The sequence below is a fragment of the Uloborus diversus genome, chromosome 10 (assembly GCF_026930045.1).
Source record: "Uloborus diversus isolate 005 chromosome 10, Udiv.v.3.1, whole genome shotgun sequence".
In the NCBI taxonomy this organism is placed as follows: Eukaryota; Metazoa; Arthropoda; class Arachnida; order Araneae; family Uloboridae; genus Uloborus; species Uloborus diversus.
The window spans coordinates 110061588-110075794 of record NC_072740.1 but is presented as its reverse complement, the minus strand read 5'-3'; the positions used below and the strand labels follow the sequence as shown (position 1 = coordinate 110075794).

The 14207-nt window shown below is 33.3% G+C and overlaps 1 protein-coding gene across 1 annotated transcript in view; it reads right to left on the bottom strand.

The window, feature by feature from the left end:
* LOC129231439 (sestrin homolog) overlaps positions 1 to 14207 on the bottom strand; it is a 158689-nt gene that overhangs the window by 11173 nt on the left and 133309 nt on the right. Inside the window, exons 5-7 of the mRNA XM_054865755.1 lie at positions 13974 to 14150; positions 11326 to 11535; positions 7072 to 7181 (exon numbers count right to left, since the gene is read on the bottom strand). Coding sequence (XP_054721730.1) covers positions 7072 to 7181; positions 11326 to 11535; positions 13974 to 14150 — 497 coding nt within the window. The remainder of the gene's footprint in view (positions 1 to 7071; positions 7182 to 11325; positions 11536 to 13973; positions 14151 to 14207) is intronic.

Genomic DNA, 14207 nt, shown 5'->3' with positions numbered 1-14207 from the left:
ACAGAGGTTGATTTATATGATAAGGGCTAATTCCGTGCTTGAAAAAAGCGGTCAACTTAGACAGGTGGTCAACTTACAAGGGTGGTCAACATCACAGGTTTTACTGTATAAGGTTAGAAATAGTAACATAACATGGAAAACAAACAAAGGGTGCAAAAGAGTATAACGCAATAACTGTGTATGACACTGAGAAGTGTAAAGCAAAACACCTCAAAGCATAAAATACGAAGACACAAAACAAACACAAAACATGTACAAAACAATACAAAAGAAAAGAATACAAAACAGATCCCACCACCTTAAGTAGATAATACGAAAATGTCGTACCTCAAATCAGGGTGTAAAAGGCCCTGATGGACTAGTTCACAATTAGGATTATCACAAGTAGTAGGGTTTTCTACTAGAGGACACAAAATAGTTAGTTGTTCATAAAGAACCTTGGAGTGGGAATTAGGAACTTGAGTTTTTCGTCTAAAAAGTTGGATTTTGTTATATTTTAAGATAAATAAAAAAGACACATGCGATTTGAAACATTTAACTGCAATTTAAAAGCTACCAGTTAAGTATCCTTCAATTTAAAAACCCAATTCCAGCTTTGAAAAGAAATGTATGAAAGAGTTTCATACAGGGTCCGGTATAATAACCTCTCGTATTTGGAAAGAGAGCTGTGTGAGTTGTGGTGAGGATACGGTGGGGGTAGTGGTATCGATAGATACAGGGTGTCCTGAAATAGACTGACTGTTTTCAAAAACTTATAACGGGAAAATGATTAATGATAAAAAACAAATTCTTGCGGAAAAGTTAAAAGCCGTAAATGTTTTCCATATGAGCTCCAAATTTTAGTTAAAAATCTTTTCAACAGATGGCGCTTCAGATTGTAAATCAATGAGTCAAGAAGGAGGAATTGTAATTCACCGAATTTTTCTCCGATTGTGACATGTGATTACAGCTGACAGCAACCATTTTGAAAATATTGTTATGTAATTTTATTCATAAAATTGTTTTCTGAAAGAGTATATGATGTAATTTAGTACCTTTCTTAGATTTACGGGCTTACAATCTGCAGCGCCATCTATGGAAAAATTTTGAACTAAAATTTAAAATTCTAGGAGGAAAAATTTGCAACCCGCCGCATGAATTTTCTGCAGGAATTACTTTATCATTAACTGTTTTCCTGTTATAAATTTTTGAAAACGGTCAGTCTATTTCAAGACACCCTGCAGCATTAATGTGCCATTTGCAGTAGTAGCGGTGGCATGGTGCGGTAGGCATCGTCATGTGTTGTAGAGAAGCATATTCTAAATGGTGGTTTTTCTATTACTTCTCGGACATTGAGTTCCAACCAGTGGACGGACAAACTTTTTTTTTGTAGCGAACTACACTGTCAAAGCTATTCAGAAGCGTTCATGGGAAACAATGAACAGCTAATGTGCCCAGTAATATCTTGCAAAAACCAGTTAAAGTTTACCGCTAAAAGTCAGTGTCCTTCCTCAAATTATCCTTGAATCTTTCTGACGAATTTGGAAATTTCCTCGGGCAAATACAGACTAGAGCCTTCGATGGCGATTCGTTAGGCTGAATGTAATTGAATGGAACCCACTTGAGTTACTTAGAAAGAATTTCAAGTAAGAACCAAGCATCTCTCTCGCCTGCAGTTCTTATCTTGCAACACTTCAGCCAGCAATCATTAGAAGCTTAGTCATCCGGGATGGACAAAATTGACCAGAAACCGATAGACTTATTAAACACGCTCAGTCAATCTTTAAAACGGTAGCTAAAAATATTTTTCGCTGCACTAAAATATATTCGTGCAACTTGTAGCGATTCAGGAAACTTTTTTGCAAAGATACTTGATTTTATGGGGAAGTAGATGAAAATCTGAGAAATCCCGAAACGTTTCAAGGAAATAATCAGTGACGTTTCCGAATATTTTTACAATATTAACTATAAATACAACTATAATTTTTTTTTAATGTCACAAATGCAAACTATTTTTGAACTGTAGTCGATACTTCGCTACTTTTAAAAAACTAAATAAATAAAAAGCAAACGTACACACGCCATTTGAGGATTGAACGAAAACATCCAAAAAGTGGTTTCGATATAAATTAGCTCATCTAAACACGGAATATTACTGAGAAATATCTGTTCCTTCTCTCTTTTTTTTTTTGAGCCAATGTTCTCAGTTTAAACCACGTTTTACAATTTTTATGTATTTTCGCTGCAAAAGAAAGGATTAAAAAGTTAATTCAACCTTCAAAATTTTTATCATTTCTTGCCAGCGATATTTAATTCAAGAAGGGCAACTCGGCTAAATGAAAATGTAAAAAGAAGCAGTCATAAATTGATTTAAATTTTGCATAAACATACATAAAACTTACATAAAATTGATTAGATGATAAAAAACATCTTTTAAATAGAAGAAAATCTTTGATTTTTCATTATAGGAATTATTTTGTAGGAATTTGATTTTTTTGTAGGAAGTATAAAAAAATCTCTGGATAGCTGTATGTTTAAATGCTAAACATTTAGGAGATTTCTTAATCGCTCCCACGAATGCCCATTTTATAGCGTTGTAACGGTCTGAGATGGAGAAGGCGTTATTTTTTCAGTGGGCTCTGACGTTCGATACCCAAACAAAACTTTTTTTTTCTACCTGGAACAGAAACATGTCGACCACATTGGAACTGAGAGTGAAGTTCTTGCTGAACAGTAATAAAAAAAACCACAATTTCGAATATGCTCCTTCACAACACATGACGATGCTAACCGCGCCATGCCATTGCTATTGCTACAAAAGGCACATATACTGCAATCTGTTGATACCACTTCTACCACCGTTTTTTCACCACAACTCATACAACGCAATTTCCAATTATGGGAGATCAACCTGTCGGACCCTGTATATTGAGCATAAAGACTTGTCATTGAAGAAAGCAAATTAGATGATTCATTTTGAAAATTACTTTTTTTTTAATAATGAAAATTCTGAGAAATTTAAAATACCAAATTTAAAAATAGGTTAGTTAATTGGTTAGTTCATCTGCTAGGATAAGTTCAGTACTTATCCTAGCAGGTTTAATTATGTGCCTCTTGAAATGAAAGGGGCGGGGAATAAGATATACATGATAACAAAACACAAAGAAGGAACAATAAACAAAGACTCATGAAACAGCAGGTTAACACATACATTGCACTTAAGAAGCAAGAGTAATTAAAAACAAATAGTAAACATTAAGAGAAAAGTGACAAAATATATTCTTTAGAAGTTTTTTGTTCTTTATAAACACACATAAAGCAAAGAAATAATATCAACAACACATAAAGTAGGACATAGGCGGCTCGCACGGGGGGGGGGGGCAAAAGGGAAACGGCCCCCTTACTTTCAAAAGTAAAGGGACCTCGCCCCTCGGAGTTAAAAAAAAATATTGATCGATTGAAAAAAGATTTTTTATCGAGTTGATTGATTTATTTCACAGAAGTAAAAACTAAAAATTTTAAATACATGGACTTTTTTCATTTTATTTGATAAAAAATGAGCTTGGAAAAGGATAGTCTACGGCGACCATCCATCCCGATTTTTGAGGCCATATTCGATTTTTTGGAGGTCATAGAATGAGTAATTTTAAAAACCTTTATTATAAAATCGAATTTCACAAAAAAAAAAAAAAAAAAAAAAAAACAGCGTTACTGGCCACGTCACTTATGCCCACTCACTTCTTCTGACCCCTTACTTTTTTAGTGCACCAGCCGCCTATGAAAGTAGGATTAGAATATTGAAGTAATGGTTAAAGATATCTGTGCTACTGTTATCTACGCTAGAGTGTAGACAAACCAAATACTAATAACACAGTGTGACACGGTTTTTCTAACATGAACACTATTACGTGTTTTGAGTTACTTATTTAATTGTAAAAAATGCCAAATGATATGGGTGTCTAACACGTCACGTTTCTTAGTTATAGCCACTATAACATTTTCATGCACCCTCGCTTATAATGTGATAAAAATAATTTAATTCCTTATACATTTCATTAGTTAGAATTATAAAACAGCCAAAAAGTATGTATTGCGAAAAATATCATCTACAACAGTTATTATTTAATAACATATTTTATTTCGATTAGAATTTGATGCAAGCTTTTGAAGTGGCAATAGTTATTGTTTTAAGAAATGAAGTATTCCTAACTCAGAAAAAATAATAAAATTTGTCATAAATTTATTAGAATGTTTTTATAATATTCAACAATAATTTTAGCTCATTATTTAATTTAAATTGCATTTTATGTTGGAGAAGTGAGTGATAAGAGTACAGAGATAACGCCTAAAATAAAGAAATTTTCATTCCAGAAACATAAAATGAGTCTGAAACGTTTTGCTGTGAGGTACTAGGACTGGTTACCTACAGAGAATTTTCCGAATTTTTTATTTCAAATAAAAACTTATAAACTAATGAGATCTTTTGTGGTTTTTGTCTATTTATTAGGATTTGACGGTTCCCAAACATTTTACAGAAATTTTACAAACCAGTAACATTTCATTGAAATTTTGTGAACCGCTATTATTTAACTGATATTTTTTACTTCGTTAGCCCTGTGTCTCTTATAGTAATTTAAATATTTATCTTTATATCGAACGAAAAAAAAAACCCCTAGAAAGTACAAATTCCATGACAAACAGTTGCCTTTTGCGTAGATTGTTCAAGTACCTACCTCGTAAATTTCGCAGTACGATTTTCCCCTATTATGTAACAGTAAATGTCTTATTCCTGAAAATATATATTGCAGTACCTACCTTGTTAATCTTCCAGTAAGATCTTCCTCTACTATGTAACAGCAAATATCTTATTGTGGAAACATATATTGCAGTACCTACCTCGCTAATTTCCCAGTAAGATTTTCCTCTATTATGTAGCAGTAAATATCTTGTTGCGGAAATATATAAGGCAAATCATCTCTCATTCGGTACTACCAATCACTTGTTCAGTGATTGGTAGTGATTTAGATTCGCCCAGTGAGAATGAATTTTGGAAATGATGCCATGTTTGGTCAGTAATTATAAAACCATAGCCCAAACCAGTGGTTCTCAACCGGTACCCTTTGGTGCGCGGAAAATATATGGATAATGCTAAAACTTATATTTATGACTATATGGTTTGGGCTTTGAGCGATCCTGCATTGAAACAGAAAATACTTTGCTAGTTAAAACCTGAACTGGTAAGTAAAATGAACTGTAATACCTATCAGACATTGTTGTGAAATACAGTAGGCGTCGCTCAATGTGATCACGATTAATATTATCATTCGCTTAATGTTATCAAAATCACGAAGTCCCTGAACATTTGCTTATTAGCTTGTCAAAAAAGGGTGCTATTGTAATCAGTGTTAGTCCTTTATTGTGTGATCACTTTTTCATAATTTTTTAATTTTTTCCCCTTTTTTTGTTTTTTAATCAAAAGAAAAACAAAGGCAAATCTTGACAAGTAGCTTCCTGGAAAACAAGTTCCCTTCTTATTAGTAAAACAGAAGAATTTTTCTCCCTGCTCAGTTAAACAAAAAAACTTCACCTTCACTCTAAACGAAGAAACATTTTAGCCATGGAGAATAAGCACAATGATTTAACCGTCAAGGAAAAAATTGATATTTTAAAACGCTATGACAATTTAACCGTGATGATTCAAAGAAATGCTGCAGAACAACTAAACATTTATCAGCCATTATTTTGCAAGTTACTAAAAAACCGTATCGAGATTGAAAACAAAGTGAAACTAAATGAAAATTGAACAAGAACCGAAATCATGCTGGAAAAGATGCTGAAGTTGAATCTACTTTGAATCTGTGGTTTACGAATGTCGGGTAAAAGAATGCAAGTAAACGGTCAGTTAATGCGGCAAAAAACGGAAAACTTTCTAACATCGGATGGATGGCTTAATCAAGGGGGAAAAAAGCTATTCCATTCTGCTAATTTATAATTTAAAACTGTGTTTAACTGAGTCATTGTAATTTTAATTTGTAATTGTAAAAATGAATGCTTCTTAATTGAAAAAAATCATGATTTTGTGTGTCCTGAATTCTTTTCGGTTATTGTTATCAGACTATATTTGTCCCTAAATGATCACATTAAGCGGCGTCTACTGTAACTCCTTATTGGGTTTTGCGGCAACTTACTTTCGCGGAGAAAGGATTTTAAGAGGAACTTACCTAAAAGGCTAAGTGTAGAAAAAAAGCTTATGTTGAGGATAATTAGCTGTTGTATCTTATCAGACTAAACTAGACTGAAATATTAATAAAGATGTGTAAAATAAATAAATTAAACAAGCACAACGCTTTTTAACCTCAATCCTCATATTTTTCTTAATTTTAAGTCTGAATAATTTAAAAAAATGTAATAAAACACCTGCTAAAACAAAAGTTGTTCCAATCTCAAATTACCTAGGGTTAAGAACAAGTATTTGACCTGAGAGCTCGATTGTTGATTTTTGTAGTAGCATAAATTCTAGCAATTAGTAAAAAAAAAGGTAAAATCATTGTAAAACTAAATTCTACAGTTTCTTGATTGTACTACATGTAATTGTTTCAGAAATAAAAAGATTTTTATTTTAAAAAATACGGCTATATTTAATACGTGTAACATTTTCCCATATTTCGCCTTAGAAACCAAGTGCTCTGCCATGCATGAATCCAGTAATCGGTTATATCGAGTTTAATAAATTTTATTGAATGGAAGTGAAATATTTTATACAGCATCTAATGCGAAATTTATAACTATAACAGTAGTTGAAGAGGGGGCAGGGGGTCAAGAGAGGACCTCGTCCCCAGACATATATTTGTTTGTTTGTTTTTTAATTTTAAAAATAGTGCAAATGTAAAAATAAGTTTCAAACCAACTTTTATTTTTGCGAGTACTCCCAAACCTCTAGGTCTGCTCCCCCAATATTTTCTTTTCAAACTGAAGCACTGTTTATAACACATCATTATACATGCTTAAAAAATTACAGTAAACTCCTCTAATGCGGACAGAACAAATAATGTTAACAGAACAAATATGCATCGCAAAAGGAACTGTACTTACGTATAGTAAGTTAGATCATACGCAACTTTGAATTTTACATCCAGGATTGTCCCTACATCGCTGTAAAAGCGATTCAACAAAGAATAAGCATGGCCATCCCAAGAGCAGTCCTACAAAAAGACAAGAGTTATTTTTAGACACAATTTGTTTATGCTTTTTAATGAAGAATTAATTACATGCAGCATATATTTTGCAAGTCTCGTGTCGTACTGCGTTTCATAGAGATTGTTTTCAAGTAGAAAATTTACTTGAGAGAAAAACATTCTGCGCTGTTTTCTTTTAGCCAGGGAATACAAAATTCAGCTTCATTTTAATGCTGTGGTTCTGTCTTTTATAACATATGTATTAACTGTTAACTTTGTCACATAAAACACAAAATTTTAGTATTTACTCTTTTTTTTTGTAGCATTGCTGCTGACACTATGAATTCAAATATAGAGGTTTTAAAAACTATCTTTTAACGTATTTATTATCTTTTTGAAGAATTGCGAAACATGTTTGATTTATTGCTTGGAAGCAGCACTAAGTGAAAAAAACTGAACATGTAATGTGCAACTGAAATCAACTGCAGAGCCAGCAGTTGGTAGACAAAGATACACCGGATATCTGAAGCCTGGTATCCAGGGCTGCGGAGCCGGAAGAGAAGTGGCCAACTCTGACTCCGACTGCAACTCCGACTCCGGCTTTTTGATTATTTTTTTGATTTATTTTTTTCAAATCACCGTCCCGCCCCCTCATGGGAAGGGGGAAAAACTCTAAACAGAGATTGAAATATTAATTCCTTTTTATGAAATTTTCGCGTTGTATTTTATTGTAACCTAAGGTGCACATAACGTTAGAAATTCAATTTGAAAATCAAATTATCCAATAATTGCGATTTCTAAAGTGAGATTACTTAAATATCCCATTTTAAAAAAAATGAAAAAGATTAATTTGCTTCCCTTTAATATTTAACAAGGATTCTTTCAATTTTTGAAAGCGCAGAGAAGAGTGAGAAAAAGAGTTTTGCCAGAAAAAAAAAAAAAATTTTTTTTTGCTAAGTCAAAAAACTTTTCTTGAGAGGGGGTGGTCCCCCTCCCAGATGGCACCCATCTGGTGGGTGACACCTCAACTTAATTTCAGAGTTTAGAAAAATTGAAATACTTTAATTCTGAAAAATGTTCCTAAAAATAAATCTTAAATTTCAACAAAAATGTTGCATTATACTGCGGAGAGAGGTCGGGTATATGTACGTCTGGAGCAAATTTTACACAAAATGTGGCGGTATATAGCTTTCTACTCCAACAACTTTTACTATTACCTACATTTCTTGGCTCAATTTTTTATTTTAATTTTATTGGCAACTTCAGAATTAACCTTAATATGAAGATTTTAGGATTAATTATTGAGCGTTGTAACCAATAAACCATAAACTAATTTTAATTTGTACTTTTCAGTGATATCCAAGCTTTCTTAGATAAATGTTTTAGATTTTTAAAAACATTTATGTTTTATCGGATCTTTTGGATTTGCGCTTTCGTGCGAACACTTATTTGAATTAACCAATCACTCTCAGGAGTTTCCCGACTTGCTCAATACATACAGGGTGTCCTGAAAAAGACTGATTGTTTTCAAAAATTTATAACGGGGAAATGATTAATGATAAAATAGCAACCACTAAATATTATAACGTATTTATAAATACTAGAAATGAGGTTGGATCCAATTTTATCTCGAAACCAAAATCTGGGTAAGTCAGCCAGTCCTTCTCAAGGGGCTCTACACATAAAGTCTGGAAAAAATGTGCAGTGCGAAATTTCAAGTGAAAAAAATAATGATATTTTACATTATAAGATATCGACTAGGTGAACACCGACTTAGTACGAGTAGCTAAAGGGACTAACGGGGAATAACATTCTTGATGCATAATGACTGCCAAGAAAATGAGTAATTTCACATACAAAAAGAGAAGAAGGGGAAGTACTTTTTAAAGGCTTTTTTTAAGGTTGAAAAATATGTTCGTTTAGTCAAGAAATTAAATATTTAAGTAAGATGAGAGATGTGCAATTAATGTGTGTTTGTTATTATTGTAGGTCGTGTGTTACAGATTTAGTTACATACCAATAAACTGAATGACTCATAAGCAATCACTGAACTTGGGATTTATTTGTAATTAATAAATATTTGATGGCTAATATAGCGCTCCCTTCTCCTCCAAATAAAAATAAGGTCTATGCAACTGTCGAAAACTAAAAAAAAATTGGTAGGCCTAATTTCCAAAAATTGGGACGGGTAAGGGAAAAACGGTGGTCACATTTGGATTCAGGGTGTCGATTTACATAAGAATGAGCAAGAATTACGACAGAAGTATTTTAAAGATTTTTTTTTTTTTGCCGCTAAGTGTTGTTTTAAGAAACGTCTGACACCCAATAATAGTGCGCTTGAGTCAACCAACATTTGCGGAAGTGGCAGTAGTCAGCCGACGTTAGTATGATTAACGGCGGATGGCCTAATCCTTCCTCAGACATACAAGGTTCTTATAGAGATAGCTGAAGTTTGACTTCAATTTTGCAAAATATCCGGGAGGTAACACCAACTTCCTTCTCCTAACTGCCAAAAATTGCATTTTTTGGTATTTCTCTACTTGAATTTTACAAATTTCTCTTCACCCTTTGCAACCCCCCCCCCCTACCGTCATTTCCTTAACACCACAGTACTATTAACAAAATTTCGAAACGTTCCTGGAAAAATATGGGCATCTAATGTGCCTAATTTCAGCCTACATAGGCGGCTCGTACGGGGGCAAGAGAAGCACTTGCCCCCGTACGGAGGGGGGGACTAAAGGGTCCTTGCCCCTTCACTTTTCAGAGCTAAATATTAGATCGGATATATAGATTGAATGAAAAAAATGAATTTCATACGGTGAATTGATTTATTTCACGAAAGTAAAAACTTAAAATTCCGATGAAATGGACGTTTCTCATCTTATTTCATAAGAATGGAACTTTGAAATGGAAGGGGAAGTCTGCAATGGCTATCTGTCCCCATTTTTGATGACACATTTCACAATTTTAGAAGTTATTTAATCAATAATATGAACAGCCAGTAATGTAGCTCAATTTTACAAAAAAAAAAAAAAAAACTAATAACAACGGTTTCAGAGTGCCACACCCCCTAACACTTCTTTTGACCCCTCCTCCCCCCGTACCCAACTTTTTTGCCGCACCAGCCGCCTATGTCTGCCAATAATAAGTATGGCAAAAGCCAGGAAAGATTCCCGCTAAAAGTATGTGATCTTCCTTATATTAACCTGTTAATCTTTCTGAAAAATTTAGAAACCTTTTCTATCTAAGCCAGTCATGTTTCTGGACTAACTCAGGAGCCTTCAGTGAAAACTTATATCCGTATATATTAATAGCCTGGGCCTTTCTAGATTTAAGAAGAATGCTTCTAAAGCAAACATGACCGAAGCTACGACGGTATTGCAAGAAATTCCATTAAAGCTACAATATCCGGAGACTGCATGTCACTTCTCATTGCAGTTCATGCAATTATGCTGTTCAGAGGTATGGATCTAAAAATAATAATTCTGAAACACCTTTTGAGATCTTTTCATTTATTCCTAGCACGAATAATAGCCGAATAATTAAAGGTGTTTCATTTACTTTCCATGACTGTACCTTTCAAATAGGAAAAGATTTTTTCAAAATGGTGTAGTGGTTCTACAGCTTACCCTCCGCATATAAACTTACAAAACACACTCTCTTTCTTTATAACATTAGTATATATATATATATATATATATATAGATAGATAGATAGATAGATAGATAGATAGAGATTTTTTTTTTTTTTCCAAAGAGATATCTGAAAAGCTTTGAAACTTAATATTGCAGTAAGAAAAGATTTCTTCTCAGACACATACTTGTCATAATTTAACAAAAAGTCTAAATAAACAATTCCTCCCTTCTATTCACGTGTCTTCTACTTAACTGAACTACTCTACTTAACTACTTCTTATTCAGGCACACAATTAGTATTATTAATGTATTTTTTCATGAAATATAGTTAATCCTGAAACAAAACGTCACCATTCATGAAATGAAAATCTTTCAAGTCAAGCGAATTTTTATCTCAGTAATCAGACTTTAAAAATCTCTTAAGATTAGAGATAAAAAGTCACTTTGGAAAATGGCGTGAAATAGTTATCAGTTTTGAAATTTAATCAGAATTAATTTGTAGACCTGTTAAAATCATTAGTCTTAAAATGGCTAACCTGAATGAAAAAATGAGGCCGATCCTGTGCAATAAGGCAATCTTTACTTGGGAAAGAATGATCGTCGGTGAATCTATGAATATCACAGTTGTGTTTTGAGTCTGCGCCACTTGCAGACTCATTCTTGGCTTCTTCGCATGAACATTCCTTCTCTTTGTTTTGGATTATATGCATCTTTTCCATAAGTTCTTCAACAGTCAACACAGCGTCCTATAAAGAGAAATAATGAAGTCATGAAAAAGCAGTAATGAACTTTTTGAAACTTGTAATTCTGTGTATGTTTAAAGGTTAAACTGTAGAATGTGCCCTGTGAAAACAACTCAGAAACTTTCCTGGAAAATAATGGGCAGCTAATGCGCCCAATTTTTGCAAGTAACATATCTTGCAAAAATTAGGAGCGTTTTAAGCTAAAAGTCAGTAAGCATCCTTAAATCATACTGGAATCTTTCTGAAGAATTTAGAAAGCTTCCCGGTAAAAACTGGTCATATCTCTGGAACCTCCAGAGAAAACTTAGATAGGTAAACCATTATACACTATATGACCGAAAATATTGGGACACTTTCTAAAATTCACATTTTATGGATTTCTCGAGAAATAAGAGACCAATTGCTCTGCAATGTTTTTCACATAAAAAGTATACTCCAGCTGTCATTTTCCAACACTGTAAAAACGATTCAGAAACGTTCCTGAAAAATAATGGGCAGCTGATGTGCCTAATTTCAGCCAGTAACAGAACTTGCAAAAACCAGGAACGTTTTCTGCTAAAATTCAGTAACCTTCCTGAAATTATCCCGGAAGCTTCCTGAAAAATTCAGAAATCTTCCCGTTAGAAGCCAGTCGTGTCTCTGAAACTTTAGAGTAAACTTAGGAAAGTACAATATAATAGCTAGGCATCTTCCTGATTTACCAAGGTATTTCCAAGAGCATTATTGGAAACATGGCCAAAGCTAAGCCAGAATTGCAAGTAAATAACGAGAATTTTACCCAAAGTAGCCCACACTTATTCGCTCCCTTTGGAAGCTTAATTAGCATGGACGGGCCGTATTTGAGTTGAAGCCGATGCGCTTTATAAATACGTTCAGTTAATCTTTAAACTGAGAGCTAAAAATATTTTTGATAACAGTGAAAAGTCTGCATTCGTGCGACTTGTAGCAATTCAGGAAACTTTTTGACACGGATACTTGATTTTTCCAGGAAGTGGGTAAAAAAACATTAAAATGCCGAAACGTAACTCGGAAATACTCTATAACGTTTCGGAATTTTTTTACAGTGAATGAAAAATATGTCTACTATTCATTTAGAGGACCAGCAACAAATTTAGAAAACAAAAAAAGGTTTTTGATTCTCTTTCATTGTAAATACCTGGAAATAAGCTACAAATTTCAGAAATAAGCTAACGAGCTATGTAAAGTTCATTTTTATATTTTCGTGAAAGGATCTCTTACACCCACGGAGATATACCCTATAAGCCAGCATGCCGCAAAACTGGAGAGTCACCAGATTTTCCATAACACCTGCCTGATCCTTTTCGGAATGGTCGAAAAATCGGGGTCAGGAAAAAAAATACTGTAAAAAATATATGTTCAGCTTAAAAAATAATATAAGTTCTATTCATATCTTATTAGTATTGATAAACAGTTTAATTTTGTAAAAATATTAACTAACAAGGTCATTTGCTATTTTAATAAGAAAAATATTATTCAATAACGAATAATTTTATAAAAGCAAACATTTTAGCAGTAAGTTACCGCCCCTAAGCCAGTGCTAAAGAATTTACCATAGCTATTCAATGAATAAAAAATTAAACTTACCTAAAAGGAAACAAAAAAAAAAATTTATTTAAAAAAATTATGAACGAATCGCAGTGAAAAAGGTTTGCATTCTGATTGAAACTGAATGGGGAAATTTACTTTTGCTTTGTTGCAAAATAAACCACAAATTATCCGGCATGATGGAAAATTCGAATTTTTCGGCATGCTGGTCAACCTCGCTTTTTTCCCGATATGCCAGCTAATGCGAGGTAATACAGTAAGCATTTCTTTCAAAAATACAAATTTTATTTGAACGTTCTCAGCTCACAACACGCAGAGTTTTCCGTCAAACGTTATTAATCTATCAGAATATTTAACAGGATACAAGAGAGACATAATAATACAATTTGAAGTTAAAATTTGAACATTTGATGAAATATGAACGTTTAAAGCAATTGAATTTTAACTGCGCTTGCGCGAAAGATAGCAATTTATAACATTCATAATCTAAAGCACAAGTAGATGCTGTAACTCATAAAAAAGTTCCGGCTCGAAATTTTTAAAATTTAAAAAGTTATCAGCGATCTAATAAGCCGAATTTCGATAATTCTTGGATAGGCGAAGAATCGAAAGCGGTCGTTCGCAAACTGGCAACACGTTCCTGTTATCGTGAGAAGAGATTCATCATAAAAATGGATTATTTGCATACGATCTCCCACAATTCGTCCAAGAATTATTGAACTTCGGCTCCTTAGATAGCTGATAACATTTTAAATTTTAAAGATATTCAGCTCGATTTTTTTAATGAGTTGCAGGATCGAAAAATTGTAACATTAGCTTGGCACATTAGCACCTAACAACAAACCTCTGCAGTACAGAATTACAATCAGATTTACCTCTTCACAATTGATGTAGTCATCAAGCATCGATTGCCCAGTTTCAGATCCCTCCTCGGGTGACTCTAAGATCTCAGATGCAAATACAAAACTGCAGAGTGAATGAAAATGAGCTAAAAGAACTAAAGCTTGGCACAGTTCTCCAAGGGACCAACTTTCTTTCCCTTTCGTTAGTTTCTGTAAAAAATATTTCAGATTTAATCTATAAAAAATAGCATCAATTTATTTTCATAC